This window comes from Theropithecus gelada, chromosome 15 (assembly GCF_003255815.1).
Source record: "Theropithecus gelada isolate Dixy chromosome 15, Tgel_1.0, whole genome shotgun sequence".
In the NCBI taxonomy this organism is placed as follows: Eukaryota; Metazoa; Chordata; class Mammalia; order Primates; family Cercopithecidae; genus Theropithecus; species Theropithecus gelada.
In genome coordinates this window covers 11,263,904-11,284,492 of record NC_037683.1, presented here as the reverse complement: position 1 = coordinate 11,284,492, position 20,589 = coordinate 11,263,904, and the positions used below count along the sequence as shown (strand labels likewise).

The 20,589-nt window shown below is 53.6% G+C and overlaps 1 protein-coding gene across 5 annotated transcripts in view; it reads right to left on the bottom strand.

The window, feature by feature from the left end:
• The window catches only part of SH2D3C (SH2 domain containing 3C), a 41,078-nt gene that overhangs the window by 8,290 nt on the left and 12,199 nt on the right, over positions 1-20,589 (bottom strand). For 2 of the 5 annotated variants that reach the window (XM_025360092.1, XM_025360093.1), the window contains 4 exons: positions 16,035-16,074; positions 5,320-5,448; positions 3,124-3,578; positions 1,099-1,223 (listed from right to left, as the gene is read on the bottom strand). In XM_025360092.1, coding sequence (XP_025215877.1) covers positions 1,099-1,223; positions 3,124-3,578; positions 5,320-5,448; positions 16,035-16,074 — 749 coding nt within the window. Of the gene's footprint in view, positions 1-1,098; positions 1,224-3,123; positions 3,579-5,319; positions 5,449-9,232; positions 9,453-16,034; positions 16,075-16,787; positions 16,835-20,589 lie in introns of those variants that run through there. The other 3 variants (XM_025360096.1, XM_025360094.1, XM_025360095.1) reach the window with 3 other exon arrangements.

Here is a 20,589-nt window from a genome sequence, read left to right as displayed (position 1 = left end):
ATCCTTTTCATTTTTTCCAGAAATGACCTATTGGAATGTTTCTAACATAGAAACTTTCTTCGTATTTATAAGAAAGCACAGTGTAGGCCGGGCGCAGTGGCTCAAGCCTGTAATCCCAGCACTTTGGGAGGCCGAGACAGGTGGATCATGAGGTCAGGAGATCGAGACCATCTTGGCTAACACAGTGAAACCCCGTCTCTACTAAAAAATACAAAAAACTAACCGGGCGAGGTGGCGGGCGCCTGTAGTCCCAGCTACTCGGGAGGCTGAGGCAGGAGAATGGCATAAACCCAGGAGGCAGAGCTTGCAGTGAGCCGAGATCCGGCCACTGCACTCCAGCCTGGGCGACAGAGCAAGACTCTGTCTCAAAAAAAAAAAAAAAAGCACAGTGTTCTGTACTTTCCACTTAATTTTGCTGTGAACCTAAAACTGCTCTAAAAAATAAAGTCTATTAAGAAAAATAGAGCCGGGCGTAGTGGCTCATGACTGTAATCCCAGCATTTTGGGAGGCCGAGGTGGGCAGATCACCTGAGGTCAGGAGTTCGAGACCAGCCTGGCCAACATGGTGAAACCCTGTTTCTACTAAAAACACAAAAATTAGCTGGGCATGGTGGCACACGCCTCTAATCCCAGCACTGTGGGAAGCCGAGGCAGGTGGATCACCTGAGGTCAGGAGTTCGAGACCACTCTGGCCAACATGGCGAAACACCGTCTCTAATAAAAATACAAAAATTAGCCAGGCGTGGTGGCGGACACCTGTAATCCCAGCTACTCGGGAGACTGAGGCAGGAGAATCACTTGAACCCAGGAGACGGAGGTTGCAGTGAGCCAAGATCCCGCCACTGCACTCCAGCCTGGGCAACAGGAGCAAAACTGCCTCGAAAATAAATAAATAAATAGTTGCTAAATAAACAATCCATGGATACATCTTATATGTTGATATCAACAGTTCTGCTAGCAGGTTTTCAGTGTCAATTATTGCTCTTAGTAAAGGTCTCGCCTCAGAAAAGAGGCGGAAACATACATAACCACACATAGGTTACAGAAGTCTTCAACAACAGATTCCCTCCACCTGCTCCACCCCTCTGCTGGCCATACCAGTGCTGTAGGCAGGGGAGCTAGGGCTCTCGGAGATGGGCGACATGGGTGAGTGCAGGTCCGGGATCTGGTCCATGCTGAGGGCACAGCTGCGGATGGAGTCCCGAGGGCGGGGCAGCGACGTACTGTGGAGCAGACACCATCATGGGCAGGGAGCCCAGAGGTCAGGGGCCTCAGCCTGCCTCTGGGACCCCCCACCTCTTCACCTTGAACTTCAGAGGCAGAGAAGGCTTGGAGATTATCAAATCCAACCTCCCGACTGATAGGTACAAAAAACCCTGAAGCCCAGAGGAGGAAGGGGACATAGGGAGTCAGGAGCAGAGCTAGGAACCCTGGTGGCGAGCACGCCTGGTTTCTTCCCTTTTTTTTTGGAGATGGAGTCTCACTCTGTTGCCCGGGCTGGAGTGCCATGGCGTGATTTCAGCTCACTGCAACTGCTGAACCCACCTCCCGGATTCAAGACATTCTCCTGCTTCAGCCTCCAAGTAGCTGGGATTACAGGTGCCCGCCACCAAGCCTGGCTAATTTTTTGTATTTTTAGTAGAGATGGAGTTTCACCATGTTGGCCAGGCTTGTCTTGAACTTCTGACCTCAGGTGATCCGCCCACCTCATCCTCCCAAAGTGCTGGGATTACAGGCACGAGCCACCGCGCTTGGCCATCAGCCCAGTTCCTAGTCAGTATCCTCCTCATCACCCTGCTCTCCTCCATTCCTACCCAGCTTCCCCTCCCACGAAGCTTAGAGCAGCCTGAGGATGAGGCTTGGGGGCACCCAGCTGAGCCAACACTTCTCACGCTCCTCTGTTTCTCTCCTTTCCCAAGGAGGAGGGGATGGGAAAGGAGGTACAGGCCAGAATTCAACACCCCACGAGTGCCTTTGTGCAAATTAGTCGACTACAACCATTCTCTGGGCAGACACGGCTCCTCACTAGTGCCCTTAGCTTGATAAGCAGACTCTTTCCTCCGACCTGGAGAACGGTCTGGGGAGAGGGGCTAGCAGGAAGAGTGGGGAGCCTTAGGAAGTAGGCCCACCATTCTGACCTCTCCTCACTGCTCCCAGCTACGCTCAGGATGCCTCAGGCACACATGGTCTGTGGATCCTGGCACCATTATGTTTACTGGCTCCAAACCACAGGCCAAGTGGCTGCTGCCCACAGGGTATCCATTCATCAATTCCTTGACTGGGAGCACCCAACCCAGCCCCCGGGAGATGGGGCCTCAAGGGCCTATCCAAGTGCAGGTGGCACAGGACAGCCGATCTCTGCAAATAGCCAGGGAAGCCACAGAAACTTGGGGCACAGACTTCAGAGTCTAAAGACCTGGGTTCGAATCTTGATCCTACCCATTCTCTAGCAAGCAGCTTCCCCCCTTTAAGCCTATGTCCTCATCTACAAATTGGGTGTATGGGCAGGACCCACCTCCCAGGAGGAAGTGGGCATTGATGAGATTGGCCACGTACAGCACTTAACACTTAGTAGGATCTCAGGAACCAGCAGCTGCTGTGGCTTTTCCTGGCATCCAGGGCCTGGTTTTAGCCCCAGAGACAACCAGGTGTAATTAAAATTTGCTGAGAACATCCCATTCCCTGTGCAGTGATTTCCATGCTGTAAAGTCCTCTGCTCGGATGCCCACCTTGGCCTAGCTGCGTAGGATGGAGGGGTGGCATCAGGTGGCAGGGACCAGGCCCCTCTCTGGTTCAGGACTCAGGCCTCCCCTGGCATAGGGAGGGCTGCTTGAATGAAAGCCTTTATAGGTAGGAACATGGAGATAATAAAGGAGAGGTGACAGGGTCAAGGGCACATGGCCAGCAAGTGGCAGAGCTGGGACTGCCACTTGGGTCTGACTCCCTGCAAGTCCTTCGTTCCGTACATCCACACAGTATGGCCCAACCTTCCTCCCATTCCTCCCTGCACACAGAGGCTCCAGGAGGGGAATTTCATCCCATTTCAGTGTACCTGGCCCTTCCCTTTCTCACTAGCCCTCTCATTACCCACATCCCCATTTGACAAATGGGGCCCTGGCTGACCTGGTGGCGCAGCCATCGCTGCGGGTGACCTTGTCCGCAGTGAGTCCGTCGGTCATGGTGACGCTGCGCCGCTTCATGTGGCTGCCCTTGGGGCCTGAGGGGCTGACGGGGCTGGCGGGCTTGCTACTCCCCTGTCCCAGGCCGTAGCTGGCCTCGAGGTAGCGCAGTGGGAAGGTGCGGTTCACCGGGCAGTAGATGATGGCACCACTCTGCTCTGACACAGCCTTGCGGCTGCCCACATGATAGCGCACGAGGGCGGGCACATGGTCGAAGCTCTCCTGCTCAAACAGGTACTGGATGTGTGTGTAGCTCTCGCCTGCCTTCACCACCACCTTGTTGATCTTGAAGTGCAAGGCCTGGTTGCGCCAGCGGCACGTGAGCACATAGTCACCCAGGCTGGTGAGCGAGTCCCGGATGAGGAAGTCGCCATTGCGTTGTACCAAGGTCTCTGAGACCTGCAGAAGGCATGGTTAGGCTGGAGTAGGACAGGGCCAGAAGAGGGTCAGACCCAGGATCTGGGGGACAGAGCAACTCAGGATTAGGGGGGACAGCAAGCCCAGATCCAGGGTATAGAGGACCCAGTGAACAGAGACACCTGACATCTGAGAGCGGGGATGCAATGACCCAGGTTCAGAGGGGGTACCTCAGGCAAAGGCCCTGGGTCTGCAGCACAGAGGCCCAGGGTCTGGAGGAGTGAGAATGGCTGATCTGAGACCCAGGTCTCAGACCCATCCCTTCTCAGGGTTCCGGTTGGGCAGAGTAAATTCCTAATCCTCATTCTTCCAACCTCTCAGTGCTCTGGCATGCCTCTGGCCCTTGCACCCTCAAGCTGCTTTTTTTGTCCTGGAACACCGTTCCTGCCTTGTCCATCTGATGAACTTCAGATGTTTATTTATTATTTATTTATTTTTATTTATTAGTATTATTATTATTATTATTTGAGATGGAGTCTCACTGTGTTGCCCAGGCTGGAGTGCAGTGGCGTGATCTCGGCTCACTGCAAGCTCCACCTCCCGGGTCCATGCCATTCTCCTGCCTCAGCCTCCCAAGTAGCTGGGACTACAGGTGTCCACCACCACGCTCGGCTAATTTTTTGTATTTTTAGTAGAGACGGGGTTTCACTGTGTTAGCCAAGATGGTCTCGATCTCCTGACCTTGTGATCCACCCGCCTTGGCCTCCCAAAGTGCTGGGATTACAGGCGTGAGCCACCACACCCGGCCTTATTATTGTTATTGAGATGGAGTCTCACTCTGTCACCCAAGCTGCAGTGTGGTGGCACAATCTCCACTCACTGCAACCTCCGCCTCCCAGGTTCAAGTGATTCTCCTGCCTCAGGTGCGTGCCATCACACCTGGCTAATTTTCATTTTTTTAGTAGAGACAAGGTTTCACCATGTGGGCCAGGCTGGTCTCAAACTCCTGACCTCAGGTGATCTGCCCGCCTCAGCCTCCTAAAGTGCTGAGATTACAGGCGTGAGCCATCACACCTGGCCCCACCTGGTGAACTCCTATCTATCTCACAAAGGCCTCCATCCTCAGTGTCCCCTCCTCAGGACTTGCCCATATTCATACTAGGCACTCTATTCTTGCACTTCTTCCACTAGGCTCTGACTGTCAGCCCCCTACCCTGGGCCATTAGCCATCAAAAGAAGCCACCACCTCTTCTACCTCTGCAGCCTTGGTGCTTAGCACAGGTCCTGGCAAAGTTGATGTTTGACAAAGATTATAGCATGAATGAAAGAAGGAACAAGTGATCTATAAACTTAAGTCTGTGGCTTATAAAATCACCTCAGCCAAGAAACTCAACTTTGCCAAAACTAAGTAGCCCAAAGATTGGTACTCACTAAGCAAGCATACAAAAGGCAGATATACAGACCAGACAATAACAGTAACAATAATAAGAACAAAGGCCAACATTCATGGTGTCAAGCATCATGTTAAACATTTTACCTGCATTATTTCATTTAATTTTCACAAGAACCCTTTGCAGTAGATACTGAGGCTCGGAGAGGTGAAGCAACTTCTTCAAGGTCACAGTCAGTAAAGGGCAGAGCTAGACCTCATCCCAGTCCATTCCGATTGAACCCATCAAGCAATAGGACAGAGCGTCCCAGGTGGCTGCAACCAGGGCTGGGGCTGCCCAAAGCAGTGGGTGGGAGGGTCCGGGGTTGAAGTTCCAGCTGGGGGCCTGCTCACCTCTCGGGGGATGCGGCCATGGTACCAGGCATGGCTGCGGAGATCCGTGCTACTGAGTTTGAGCTCCTCCTCCAATTCCTTGTGGAGTTTCTCTGGCGATGAGTCCAGGATGTACTTCTCCTTGGAGAACTGAGTAGGAGACAGCAAGAGTTGGCATCCAACTTAAAGCCCCCTTCTTCCTTCCCTCCCAGCTTCACTCTACCATGGATGAACTCCTCCTATCCTGGGACTCTGGGAACACTAAGGCACAGGTGCCAGAAAGGTCCTTTACCTTGGGTCCCAGAAAGAGTAAAGAAATCTCAATTCCTTCAACCAAACAATGCCAACTGCATTCCAGGCCCTGTGCTATATGCCAGAGGTGGATGCGGTGACACATAAACCAAGCCTGGCCCTCAAGGCAGTGCCTAGGCTGAGGAGAGGCAAAAGCAATGGGAGCCTCTGAGTAGAGGGCGGTCAGCACCATAGCGCTGGACAGCGGCAAAGAGCCAGGTGGCTTCTACAAGCAGGATTAAGCCTGGGCAAGGCAGAGGCATCTGGGAAGCCTTCCTGGAGGAGAGGGCAGTAAGAAAACACTCATTATGCACCAACGGCACCAAACTGATCTTGAAGTGTTGGAGGGGGATTTCTACAGGTGAATCTTGGAGGTAGGGCAGCAGGTAACTGCAGGAAAAGCTATGAGCAAAAACCACAGAGCTGGTTGGACAAGGATACATTCTGGGATGGCGCATTCTACAATGCAAGGGTGGGGAAGAGACTATAAACAGGGACACGGGGACCCCACACAGACATCTGCATTTCCCCTTACAATTTCCAAAGCCATTTCTCCCTTGAAATCCCCAGCAATCCTCACCAGATGAGGAGGCCATGGCCCAGCAGGGAAGCCCAAGGCCCCCGAAGGAGATAATGCCCAGTACTCCACCCTTCCACCTGGCCCAGAACCTCCTGGTTTCTTGATCACTGTGGCCTGAAGTTGGAGGCTGATGGATCTCAGGGGCCCTAAAGGCAGAGGAAGGGAAGCCCCTAATGCCAGGTGTGCGCCCAGCAGAGCCCAGTCCAATCCTGGCTGTGCCATGTGAGCTCTCTGGGCCTCAATTTCTTCCTCATTAAAATGGGTACAGTGACAGAACCTGCCTCACCTCACTGTGAAGATGGAAAGAGACAGCACTCCAGAGTACTACTAGCACACAGACATCCTCATCACTGCAAGGACATGGGATGGTTCTTCCTCTCCTTCCCCCAACTCCAGGCCCCAAAGATGGCTACTCCAAGACAGACAGACCCCAGCACTGGCCAGAAGGCAAGATCAATGAGGGAGGGCAGTAAAGGGCCTTCATCCCAGGTGAGTCTCTCCCTGGGGTCCCTCGCTCCCCAGACTCCAAGGGTCCTCCGGTTCGCTCCCTGCCTCCTCAGACCATCCACAGATTTTGCCTCCTAATTCTATGACTACATCCCTTACCCCTCTGCTCCCATACTGCCTGGGTTTACCCCAGTCTGCATTGCTCCCAAGACACCATGATTCCCAGTGTCAGAGATATCTAGAATCTCCTGACTCCATTCAACATTGACTAAGTCCTTATCCTGGTCCTGTCCCAGGGGTGAGGACCCAAGGTGGCCCCTGCCCTGGGGGAGGCCTTGCAAACACTGACAATCAATTCCCGGTCTCCCGAATGTCCCGAGATGCACAGACAGAGATGGTGCACCACCAAACTAGTCAGGGGGCAGAGTCAGGGATCACTTCCCAGAAAAGGTGACATTTCTGCTGAGGTCTGAAGAAGGACTGGGTGAGCCAAGCAAAAGCACCAGGGTGGAGAGGGCAGGTGGACAGGTGGGCAGGGAAGAGCTTCTGGACAGAGAGCAGCAAAGTCAGGGCCCTATGGGCAGAGCCAAGGGGAGGGAGGGGAGATGAATGAGAAGCTTCCAAGGGGCTGTGGGGGCAGGGGCAGGTGTGGCAGGTGTCTTAGCGAGCTGGGGATTAGCCAGAGGCCACAGCACAGCCATGGAAGGGTTTGGAAGTGTTGGAGCAGGTTTAGACCACTTGGGGAGAGCAGTCTAGGGGTTTCTAGGCAGTGGCAGGGCAGATAAGGTGTGGGGAGAAGGAGTGGGGGAAGGGGAGTTTAGACGGCCATTGATTCATGCAGGAGAGCAGGGCGGAGGGGTCAGAGAGGACTCCCGGCCCAGATCCTAGAAGGATGATGGGACACGCTGAGTGGGCAAGGCTGGGGCAGGAGCAGCTTGGCGGTGGGCCCATGAAAATTTGGACCTTGAGGAACCTGCAGGACTCTGGGGACAGATGGTGGGAGTGGGTGGTTTGCACAGGTGCTCAGGAGAAAGGCCTGGGGGTGGGAATTCTGCACATCCTCCAGCCGTGGTAGAAACCGACACTCCCGAAGGGCAGAGAGGCCCAGGGCTGAGCTAGGATCCCGGCCTTCTCAGACACCTACACTTCTCCAAGGGGTCCCCTACTTCTGGGGGTCCCTGTTCTCTCTCCCTCTCACTCTGCGGTGCTCACACCTGCATTTCCCCTAGTCCTCTTTCCTTATATCACATCAAACCCTGGGAAGGGAAGAGTGGGCGTCACAGGGAAAAAGGGACCCAAGATCTCAGCCTTCTGGCGTCCTCCTTGACAAAGGGCATGCAATTGAGACCTTCCCCCAGTTTCAGCTGGAGCCCGAGGGACGCGGGCAAAGGAGGGAGGAGGCTGGATGTTGAAGAACCCGCCCCAAGGCTGCCACCGTGTGACCTTGAGCCAGTCACTTCCCCTCTCTGGGCCTGAGAAGACTCATCCGTTAAAGGGGGCTGGGAGACTGGGCTCCCCTTTTCCAGCTTAATCACTGGTCACGGAGAGTCTGGGGGGACCAACTTGGTCCTCCCACACACCTGAGGGTGAGGAATCCTAGGGTCCCTGTGCCTTGATCTCACATCGACCTGGGGGCCCCCAGCTCCCTAGAGTTGGGGGTGCTGGAGTGCGAATGCAGCATCCCTGTGCTCGGCGCTCTGCTATTGGCCAGAGATGATCTCACCGCCTCCTGGCCTGCGCGCGCCTGATTGGCCGGTGCGGGGATGCTCCGCTCCGCAGCCGGCGGGGCCGTCCTTCAGGCGGGCTCCGCGAGCGTGTGTGAGCCTGGGGGAGCGAAGAGCCAACGCGCCTGGCATCTCCCAGGGGGCTCAGGGAGCAGGAGCGCGGAGACCCCCGGACAGGGTCTTAACCCCTTCCCGCCAGCCCGAGCCCAGCATCCCCTCCAGCTCACCTCGGAGTCCCAACCCCAAGCAAAGCCATCCCCAAAGGATGCTCCGCAGAGAGGCGGGGTCCGGGTCCTCCCCTCCACCCCCTTCCGTTTAACCCTCTCACCGCCGCGGCGCCGTCCTGCACTGCCCGGCCAGCTGGGCTGGGAGAGACCTGAGCCCCAGGCATGTCCAAGCACACCTAGAGGGCGGGAGAGTGGCGGGTGCTCTGGCCCCAACCCTGGCACCCGAAGCATCACCCGTATTTCCTGCTCCTCACTCAGCTTTCAGATCCCAGCCCAGCGCCCCCGGTACAATGGGGAGCCAGGGTGCCCAGGTCAGCCGCAAGGGCCAGCGTGCCAGGCGGAGGACCGGCAGGGTGCCGGGGACCCCATCTCCCGGTACCCTCTGCCCCAGCTCTCTCCCTCCTGCAGAGAAGGCAGAAACGGACCGGCATCCACCATAGCCCGGAGTCCCAGGAGTGACCGCCGAACCCTCACCCCGCGGAGCGCCTGGGCGCCCAGAGGTGAGGCTGGGGCGACCCCGCCCCCTCCCCTGACCGGCCCGGCCGGGCCGACCCTGCCGGGCGGGCGCCGCAGGACTGCAGCTCCCCAGCTCTCTCTAGGGCCCCGGGCGGAGCGGCCGGGGTCCCAACCCGGCGCGCATGGCGGGGGCCGAGCCGCCCCCTCACCTGCACCTGCACGAAGGAGCCGCGGTAGAAGCAGCAAGCGGCTGCCGACAGGGCGCTCCACAGGCTGCACCGCTCGGTCATGGTGGGGCCGGGCTGCCGAGGCCGGGACGGTGTGGGGGGGCGGTGGCCGGCGGGGCAGGGGCGCAGGGACCAACCGGCTGGGCACCGGCTGCGCGTGCCTCTCAGCGGCGCGATTACCTCATCGCCTTGTCGGGGGAGGAGCGGGGAGGCGGGGCGGGGAGACCCCACCCTCCAGCCGGTCAGGGGAGGGGAGGGGGCCATTGTTCCTCCCTCTGCCCGCCCCCCGCTCCCAGCCCCTCGCCCCCCGCCCTCCAGTCCCGCGCGCTCGAGCTGCCTGGAGCTGCGGGCGCGGAGCAGAGGACCTGCCAAGGAGGGTATTACCCGGGGCAGCGGGATCGGGTGGGGACTCATGGACCAGCGAAGGGAGGTTCCTGCCTCCCCCACTCGCCGCACCTCTAACAGACCGGGAGCAGGCAGAGACTTTGAATTAAATCATATCTAAAACTGGAAAAATCCCTGTATGTGCTCGACCAAATTCTTTGTGGCCTCAGGAAATCTCCCAGAGTCCAGGATTTCTCACCCCTGGTTTGGAATCAGAGACTCTGCTGGGAATCGCGGATGTTCACTGATAAGACTCTGGGGGTGCAGAGAGCCAGTAAAGCCCAGTGGTTAGAGGGGCAGCCTGGGTTCAACTGTCCCCTAATTACTGGTGCGCCCACTCCCACCAGCCCCTTCCCTGGGATCTACGACTTACTTGTGGAAAATGCACCTGTCAAACGCAGCTAAAGCCTGCGCTGACCTCATAGAACTCTTGTAAGCTTTTGCTGAGCTGGTGCATGTAAGTTGCCAGGCATGAAATAAGCGCTCAATAAGTGCACGCTATTATTTTCAAGCTTCCTGTCTTAGAAACTGGACTTTTTGGCCCGGCATGGTGGCTCACGCCTGTAATCCCAGCACCCTGGGAGGCCAGGGCAAGTGGATCACTTGAGGCCAGGAGTTCGAGACCAGTCTGGCCAGGATGGTGAAATCCTTTATTAAAAACACACAAAAAAATTAGCCGGGTGTGGTGGCACATGCCTGTAATCCCAGCTACTCAGGAGGCTGAGGCATGAGAATCGCTTGAACCCAGGAGGTAGAGGTTGCAGTGAGGTGAGATTGTACCACTGCACTCCAGCCTGGGTGATGGAGCAAGACTCTGTCTCAAAAAGAAAAAGAAACTGGACTTTTTGTCCCAGAACCACATACTCTTCAATGCAAAGGGAGCCATTGCTGATTCCCCATCAGTCAGGCCTCAGGTCTAAATCCTTCTGACAGACTGTGTGACCGCAGGTGGGTGAGTCCACCTCTCTGAGCCTCAGTTGTTTATTTGTTTTCTGTAAATACATCTGACGCTCTGGGCAAGCAGCCTGGAATTTTATGGTCTTGGAATTTAAGAATCCTTTCCTTAGAATCAAAGTATACACAAAACAGTTCTGGAAGCTGACTCCTCAAAGATGAGTATCTCAAGGTAGGAGGGGGCTTTTGGTTTTGTTTTTTTGAGACAGAGTTTTGTTCTTGTTGCCCAGGCTGGAGTGGAATGGAGTGATCTCGGCTCACTGCAATTTCGGCTGCCCAGGCTCAAGCAATTCTCCTGCCTCAGCTTCCCGAGTAGCTGGGATTACAGGTGTGCGCCACTATGCTTGGTTATTTTTTTTTTTCTTTTCGTAGAGATGGGGTTTCACCATGTTGGCCAGGCTGGTCTTGAACTCTTGACCTCAAGTGATCCGCCCGCCTCGGCCTCCCAAAGTGCTGGTATTACAGGCATGAGCCACCACGCCCAGCCTAAGAGGGGGCTTTTGGAACCCAACTATTGATTCCTTTTAACCCTCATTTGACTTTTTTTTTTTTTTTAAAGAGGCAGGGTATCCCTCTGTAGGCCAGGCTGGAGCACAGTGGCGTAATCACAGGATTGACCTCCTGGGCTCAAGCAATTCTCTTGCCTCAGCCTCCCAAGTAGCTGGGACTACAGGTGCGCACCACCACACTCAGCTAATTTTCTGTTTTTTCAAGACACAGTCTCACTCTGTCACCCAGGTTGGAGTGCAGTGGCTCAATCTCTGCTCACTGCAGCCTCTGCTTCCTGGGTTCAAGTGATTCTCATGCCTCAGCCACCCAAGTAGTTCCTAGTAGCTGGGATTACAGGCATGCACCACCATACCCAGATTACTATTATTATTTTATTTATTTATTTATTTTTGAGATGGAGTCTCGCTCTGTCTCTCAGGCTGGAGTGCAGTGGCACGATCTCCACTCACTGCCAGCTCCGTCGCCTCCCGGGTTCACGCCATTCTCCTGCCTCAGCCTCCCAAGAAGATGGGACTACAGGTGCCCACCACCACGCAGGGCTAATTTTTTTTTGTATTTTTAGTAGAGATGGGGTTTCACCGTGTTCACCAGGATGGTCTCGATCTCCTGCCCTTGTGATCTGCCCGCCTCGGCCTCCCAAAGTGCTGGGATTACAGGCGTGAGCCACCGCGCCCGGCCACTATTATTATTATTATTATTATTATTATTATTATTATTTTGAGATGGAATCTCACTCCATTGCCCTGACTGGAGTGCAGTGGCAAGATCTCAGCTCACTGCAACCTCCAATTCCCAGATTCAAGCAATTCTGCTGCCTCATTCTCCTGAGTAGCTGGGATTACAATAGTGCACCTGGATATCTTTTTTATATCTTTTTTTAGTAGAGATGGGGTTTCACCGTGTTAGCCAGGATGGTCTCGATCTCCTGACCTCATGATCCACCCGCCTCGGCCTCCCACAGTGCTGGGATTACAGGCGTGAGCCACCGCGCCCGGTCAATTTTTTGTATTTTTAGTAGCGGGGTTTCACTATCTTGGCCAGGCTGGTCTCAAACTCATGGCCTCAAGTGATTCGCCAGCCTTGGCCTCCCAATTCCAAGGCCCAAGTCCCCCAAAGTGCTGGGATTACAGGTGTGAGCCACCGCACCCAGGCTTCCCAGCTAATTTTTATATATTTTTTGTAGAGACAGGATCTTGCTATGTTGCCCAGGCTGGTCTCGAACTCCTGGCCTTAAATGACCCTCCCACCTCGGCCTCCCAATTGCTGGGATTACAGGCATGAGCCACTGAGCCCAGAACCTCATCTGAGTCTTGAAACTAAAATTAACATTCCTTTGACTTTGTCCTTTGGGAGACTGTTTAATCAGTTCTACTGAGCAGATATTACTTATTTTACAATGTTTAAAACAAACAAACAAACAAAAAACCCTACATTTTTAACCCCTAAAAATAAACTATAGGAAAAAATATAAAGCTAACATTCTTCACAGGGATCTCACCACCTTACAGGCAGCTGGGGTCTGCGGGATGCTGAAATATGCCCCCTGCATTCCACCCGTTGCCTTTGGTGTTAGTTTTCCCCAGGTCCTCCCTCCCACAGTGGCATAAGGGTTCTGGAACTTCTGCTAGACTTGCTCCTACCCTAGACTCTGTTTCTGGGCTCACGCAGTTTACTTTCTGACTTTGTCCACACTCCTGCCTCTGCCAGGACAACTCTCCTACCCATCTCTGCTTAACTTTGTCTCCTTTCTAGCATTTCACTCATGGAGAGATCTCAGTGAATGTTCCCAGTCAACTGCAATGGCCTGGCTCCAATGCCTCCTCCTCCAGAAAGCTTTCCTTGATCTCCAGCTCCCCAGCTCCCCAGCTGAAAGTCATCCCCCACGTCTGGAGCTCCCACAGCTTCTGGTGATGGTGAGGGGGCAGCAAGCTTGAGGACTTCCCACGCTGCTCCATTACTAGTCACTTACATAGAGTTGTGCAGTTGCATCTCAGGGTGATGAAATGTCCCTGCGGTGAGGAGCTAGGCCAGCCCACGCTGTTCCAGGCCCAGGTCCCCCACTCACGGTCACGGGCTCCCTGAAGCCATAGCAACCCTGGGTTGGAGGCACCCTTGTTACCATTTCACATAGTCAAACACAGGCTCAGGGAGGCGATGCCACACCCAAAGCCAGTGGCGAGTAAGTGGCAGATCTCAGACTGAAATTTGTTTTTTAGTTTTGTGGGGTTTTTTATATCAGCCTACATCATGCTTTTTTTTTTTCTTTTTTGAGATTGAGTCTTGCTCGGTCGCCCAGGCTAGAGTACAGTGGTGCTATCTTGACTCACTGCAACCTCTGCTTCCTGGGTTCAAGGAAGTCTCCTGCCTCAGCCTCCCCGGTAGCTGGGATTACAGGCATGTGCCACCACGTCTGGCTAATTTTTGTATTTCTAGTAGAGACGGGATTTCGCCATGTTGGCCAGCCTGGTCTCAAACTGCTGACCTCAGGTGATCTGCCCGGCTCGGCCTCCCAAAGTGCTGGGATTACAGGCATGAGCCACTGCACCTAGCCTGAGCCACTGCGCCTGGCCCCTCATGCTTTGACGGGACTAAAATTTGGATCTGCTAGGCGTGGTCACTCATGTTTGTATTCCCAGCACTTTGGGAGACTGAGGCAGGAGGATCACTTGAGGCCAGGCATTTGAGACCAGCCTGGGCAACATAGTGAGACCCCATCTTTAAAAAAAAAAATTTTTTTTTTTTGGCTGGGCTTGGTGGCTCATGCCTGTAATCCCAGCACTTTAGGAGGCCAAGGCAGGCAGATCATGAGGTCAGTAGATCGAGACCATCCTGGCTAACACGGTGAAACTCCGTCTTTACTAAAAATACAAAAAATTAGCTGGGTGTGGTGGCGGGCGCCTGTAGTCCCAGCTACTTGGGAGGCTGAGGCAGGAGAATGGTGTGAACCTGGGAGGTGGAGCTTGCAGTGAGCTGAGATCGCGCCACTGTGCTCCAGCCTGGGTGACAGAGTGAGACTCCGTCTCAAAAAAAAAAAAAAAATTTTTTTTTTAAATTAGCAGTGGCACACACATGTAGTCCCAGGGACTTAGGCTAAGGTGGGAGGATTGCTTGCGCCCAGGAGCACAAGGCTGCAGTGACAGACAGAGACAGAAGATCCCATCTCCTTTTTTTTTTTTTTTTTTTGAGACGGAGTCTCGCTGTGTCTCCCAGGCTGGAGTGCAGTGGCGTGATCTCAGCTCACTGCAAGCTCCGCCTCCCGGGTTCACGCCATTCTCCCGCCTCAGCCTCCCAAGTAGCTGGGACTACAGGCGCCCACCACCTCGCCCGGCTAGTTTTTTGTATTTTTAGTAGAGACGGAGTTTCACCATGTTAGCCAGGATAGTCTCGATCTCCTGACCTCGTGATCCACCTGCCTCGGCCTCCCAAAGTGCTGGGATTACAGGCTTGAGCCACCGCGCCCGGCCTCCATCTCTTAAAAAATAATAATAAAAATAATAGTTGGATCTGGTGGATTGCAAAAAACAAGCGCAAAGCACTGTATGATTCTTCCGTGGGTCCCACCTGGACCAGGAGCCCTTTGAATTCAGGGCCTGGTGCTCCTTGCCCTCTGCCTATTCTCAGTACTTGGCACAGGGCCTTGCTCAGGGTGGGGGCTCCTGGGGGTAGAAGGCCAAGGGCTTTGGCTATAGTCCTGGCATCAAACTCGGGGTGTAATCCCAGTTCTTCCTCATAATATCAGGTTGGTGCAAAAGTAATTGTGGTTTTCACCATTAAAAGTATGCGGGGTAGGGGGCTAGGGGAGGGAGAGCATTAAGAAAAATACCTAATGTAGATCATGGCTTGATGGGTGCAGCCAACCACCATGGCACGTGTATACCTATGTAACAAACCTGCATGTTCTGCACATGAACATGTTACCCCAGAATTTACAGTATTTAAAAAAAAGAAAAAAAAAGTAATGTGACCCAGGGCAAGTCACTGCACTTCTCTGGACCTCAAGTTTCCCATCCGTAAATGGGCACAAGAAGGCTCTCCCTACCCAGTGATGAGGGAGAGAATCAAAGATCTCTCATGTAAAGAATGCCTCTCCTCCAGTGTCTAGCAGCCAGCACAGGGTCTGCACACAGTAGGCACTCAATATGTTATTTATGATTATGATTATTACTATCATTGTTATTTCAAAACTGCATTTGCTTTTTTTTTCCCAGGCTGGAGTGCAGTGGCGCAATCTCAGCTCACTACAACCTCTGCCTCCTGGGTTCAAGCAATTCTCCTGCCTCAGTTTCCTGAGTAGCTGGGATTACAGGCACGCACCACCATATCTGGCTAAGTTTTTGTATTTTTAGTAGGCAAAGGGTTTCACCATGTTGGCCAGACTGGTCCTGAGCTCCTGACCTCAGGTGATCCACCCGCTTTGGCCTCCCAAAGTGCTGGGATTACAAGCATGAGCCACTGTGCTCTGCCAAAACTGCATTTCAGTGTTCCCAGTGCCCAGGATAAATTAAGCTTTGGATAAATCTGAGCTGTGCCCATTATCTGTGATAAAGAACTGAGTCATCCTCTCCTGCTCCCTGCTCCCAGAGACAGCACACAGTAGGTGCACAAAGATTGGGTGGGATTGGAAGGCTGCATCCTTTACACAGAGACACTGTTGGGGACCCATCCAGCTGGCAAGTGGGTGGGGTCAGATGATATCAAATACTGGGATGCCCTGAGTTTGGGGCCAGGAGAGAATAATGGCTGGTGTAGGAAGAAGGTGCGGAGAATGAAACTGGATCCAAATGCTGCCTCGACTCCGAGAACCTCCCCTCCCGGGGAATACACAGTGAGGTCTGGCTCCTAACAAGGCTTGAGGAAGGGCTCTGCCCACCCGTAATGGAACAGGCTCTGAGACCTTCAGTGTCCTCTGACCAACCCCTGGCCCAGCCCCTCCTACCTTCACATAGTCGCCGCCAGCCTCCGGCTCTCCAGCAGCCCTGGAAGGAGAGGAGACAAGTGAGCATCCCCAGCCCTGCTTGGCTCCCCAGATGCCAGTCTCTTGCCTGCCTGCCTGCCTGGGGCCAGCACCTGGCCCTTGGGACCCCAGCAGGCTCACCCTGAAGGCAGGAAGGGGCACTTATCAGCTGGCCTGGCTCCTCCACTTTCCAGCTGTGCACCCCTAGGCAAGTCCCTTCACCTCTCTGAGCCTGCATTTCGTATCTGTAAATCAGGAATAATGACAGTCTCTGCCTAATGACTTTGACTGGAGGACTCAGGGCTTAATGAACGTTACCTGCTTATTATGGAGCCTGCTTCCCGAACCACTGTCTTCACTGGACTACGGACACTATGCTTCCCTGGTTTTCTTCTTCTCTCTGCCCTCCCCACCCCCTCCTCCCACCCCACCCCCATCATCCCTGACTCTAAACCCTGGAGGGCCCCAGGCTGGGGATCAGCCCCTGTCCTCCTACCCTGCGCTCACTTCCTAGGGTAGAGTGACCTAGTCATGGCCACTGCCAAGCACACTGCGGAGCCACTGCCGATGCTAGAGGGCTAAGGAATTGACTCCGCCCCCAGGGTGGAGAGCCTGGAGAGGCCAGAGGCCAGAGGTGGCTATTTTTCCTTCCTCACTGCACTGCCTTAAATGCTACCCCTACTCTCAGGCAGCCTGGACCTGCCCCTCCATCCCCAGACTTGGAAACCCAACTACCTCCTGGACGCCTCCCCTTGGATATCTGAAGGCTATCTCCAACTTGTTGTATCCAAAGCAGAACTGTGGCTCCTCCCCGCCCCCTCCCCATCTTCCCCGGCTCAGCTGATGTCAGTTTCCTCTTTCCTGCCACTTTGGCCAAAAACCATATGGTCCTTTGTGCCCCTTCTCTTCCATTCAGCTCCACACCCAGTCCACCAGGAAATCCTGCCGCTCCACCGTCAGAATCTTCTCCACATGTCCACCCCGTCCCCACAGTGGGGCCACCCTCGTGTCTCCGGTGGAGCAGAGGAGCCTTCCCTCGGGCTCCGTGTCCACTCTCATCACCCACAGTCAGCTTCTGCCCTGAGACCAGAAGGCGCCCAAGCTTACAACCTAAGCAGATCATGGCACACACACCATCCTCAGCCTTTCAGCGGCTCCCATCTCTAGAAGAACACAATCTAAACTCCTCTCTGCGGCCGTGCAATTTATCATCCAAACCAGAACTTTTCTTCCTTTGCAAGAGTAAAGAGGGTACCATGATTATGCCAGAAAAACAGGCAAAAATTGGCTCATCTGTTCCCTAACCCACAAGGTCCTGTGTGGCCTGCTGGTACCCAACAGCCACCCCACCACCTCTCCAGCCTGTCTCCCTTGCACCTCCTGTCCCTTATTCTGCCTCTGCCCCACCCTCCTTGGCAACTTGTTCCGGCCACAGGGCCTTCGCTCTTGCTGTTCCCTCTGCCTGGAATGCTCTTCCCCAAGGGCTTCATGAAGCTTGTCCCTCCTCCCTCTTTATTCAGGGCTTTGCTTAATGTCACCTCTTTGGAGAAGCCTTCCCTGACCTCCCCACCTCGAATAGTCCCTCGTTCCTTCACTCTGTGTTCCCAATCCTACTTTATTTTCAATTTTTGCAATTTCTGCCTGAAATGGCCACTTTATATTTAATTGCTGACTTAATTATCTGATGCCCTTATGAAAGTGTTGACTTTGTCTAATTCACCATTGAGACCCAGTCCCCAACATAGTGCCTGCAGGAGCTCAAGAAATACTGCTTAAAGAAAAATTAGCCGGGTGTGGCAGCGAACGCCTGTAATCCCGGTTACTTGGGACGCTGAGGCAAGAGAATCACTTGAACCCAAGAAGAAGAGGTTGAAAGAAAGCAATATTGCTTAAAGGGATGCATGAATAGTAAACAGTCAATGTTAATTGTTAATCGCTGTCATCATTAATTTTGTTAGGTTGGGCCCAGGTTCTCTGGCTAAGAAAGGCCTCAGCCTTCCCATCTGCAAAATGGGGAGGGGAGGTCGAATATTGGACCACCTCCTCAAATACAGGAGCTTCATATTTTTAAAAAAAAGGAAGCCGAGATAAAAAATAAAATTGTGGGTTCCCCCAATCCTAAGGCCAAAAGCTCCTCCTCCTTGAGACGTTGTCTGATAGCCCTCCCTGTTCTAACATTCTAGGATTCTTCATCGCTAATCTTCTCTCCTAGAAAGCCCTAGCTGGTATCCAACCACAGTTCCTCAAGCTACAGCCCAGCAACAGTAGGCTTTTGGGCTCTCTCTGTCCAGCAGCAGTGGAGTGAGCTACAGTAGGGACCCCTCCCCCATCCACCTCCGCCCACTCTTCCCGGGTGAGGCATCCCATCCCAACATTTCCTGCTATTCAGGCCCGGAAATCCTCCCACTGCTGGGAACAAATTGGCCAGGACACTGGATCAACCCAGCGCTTCCTCCTGCTTCCTGTACTTCCCCTCGGGCTCTGGAACAGGGGTAGAGCCTTGGAGACAGGGTGCCTGCACAAGAGATCAGGCCTGACTAGGGTGGCCAGAGCCTATAGGGGTGCTCAGGGCAGAGGCCCAGGTCAGGGAAGCTGAGGCTCTGGGGCCACTCTTCCAACCCATGGCCTCACCATAGGGTGGCGCTACAACACTCTGACATGTCCAAGACACAATGACCATGCCCAGTTACAATCTGCTACCATCACTTGCCTGGACTATCACCACCACCTCCCCCTGGCCTCCCTGCCTCCATCTGTGTCCCTGCGACCTATTCTCCCTGCACAGCAGCCACAGCAGTACTGTTCAAATGCAAGTCAGATCACAGCTTTCCTCTGCTCCAACCCACTTGCGTGGCCCCCAGCTTCACTTACAGTAAGAGCCAAGGTCTTGGAAACAGCCTTGCACACTGACCTCATGGCCCACGACATTCCTCCTCACCCGCGCTGCTCCATCTCCCCCGCCCCATCTCAGGGTCTTTGCACTTCCTATTCCCGCTGCCTGGAATATTTTCCTCCAGACATCCCCTGGGTTCCCTCCCTCATGCTCTTGGCTGTTGTTGTTGTTGTTGAGACGGAGTCTCACTCCATCGCCCAGGCTAGAGTGCAGTGGCGTGATCTTGGCTGACTGCAACCTCCGCCTCCCGTGTCCAAGCAATTCTCCTGCCTCAGCCTCCCAAGTAGGTGGGATTATAGGTGACCACCACCACGCCGGGCTAATTTTTTGTATTTTTAGCAGAGATGGGGTTTCGCCATGTTGGCCAGGTTGGTCTTGAACTCCTGATCTCAGGTGACCTGCCTGCCTCAGCCTCCCAAAAAGTGCTGGGATTACAGGCATGAGCCATCATGCCTGGCCCTTCAGTTCTTCTTCTTTTTTTTTTTTTTTTGAGACAGAGTCTCGCTCTATTGTTTAGGCTGGGATGCAGTGGTGAGATCATGGCCACCATAGCCTCGACCTCCTGGCTGGAGCGATCCTCCCATGTCAGCCTCCCAAAGTGCTGGGATTACAGGTGTGAGCGACCACACCCAGTCCCTCCTTCAGTTCTTCACTAAAATGTCCCCTGCTCAGCAAGGCCTTCTGGCCACCTTTTCTGAAAGTGTGATCTTCCCCAACTCCCACATTCCCTTCCCTGCTTAATTTTGCCCTGACCCCTCATCTGACTTAGCACACATTTCCTCTCATGTAATGACTAGCTCCTCTCACTACAATGTCAGCCCCACGAGGACAAGGGTTTATGTTTCTGTCTAGACAATGTTAGGAACCATCAGGAACTTACTAAATATATTTTTTTGAATGAATGAATGAATGAATGAGTAAATGAGTGTCACAGCAGCCCCCTGCAGCCCTGAGGACAAAGTCTAGTCCTCCTGGCTGGGCCATCTGTGACCCAGCCTCTGCTGGTCAAATCCCTTCTCTCTTCTCCCTTCCTTGCACTCTGGCCTTCTCAAACTTCCTCCAAAGAGCTCGACCCCCTGCGGCCTCAGGGCCTTTGTACGTGCTGTTCCCTCTGCCTGGAATGTCCTCTCTCCCTTTTGGCTAGGGTTGGTCATTCCTACGCAGCCTTCAGAGTTCAGTTTGCTTGGGGATTTCTAGAAAACTCTCCCTCCCATTGTAATGATCAAATCCAGGAATCAAAGCATCCATTTGTAAAACTCAGCTCCACTAATTAATTCCTTTATTCCTCATTTTACAAACCTAAAAGAGACTTCTCCTGCCGTATTAGTGGTGAAATCAATTAATAAATAATAGTGACAATTGAGCTAAATCAGTCCCATTAATCATCAGCTTTAATTATTTAAATAACCAACCCCTTTCACTGCCTGTATTAACTGATTTGTTCTGATAACTGATACCACTTACTGCATACATTAGCTTAATTAATTGGATTAATGAGCAGTAATTAAAGCCCATTATCCTTCTTTTCCCCCAATGCATGTTTAAATCTAAGCTTTACCTTCAGGGCCTTCATCCTGGGCCAGAAGGAAGGGTGACGTTCCCCCAGAGGACCTGTAGGAGAAGGGGTGGGGAGAGGCTGCCGTC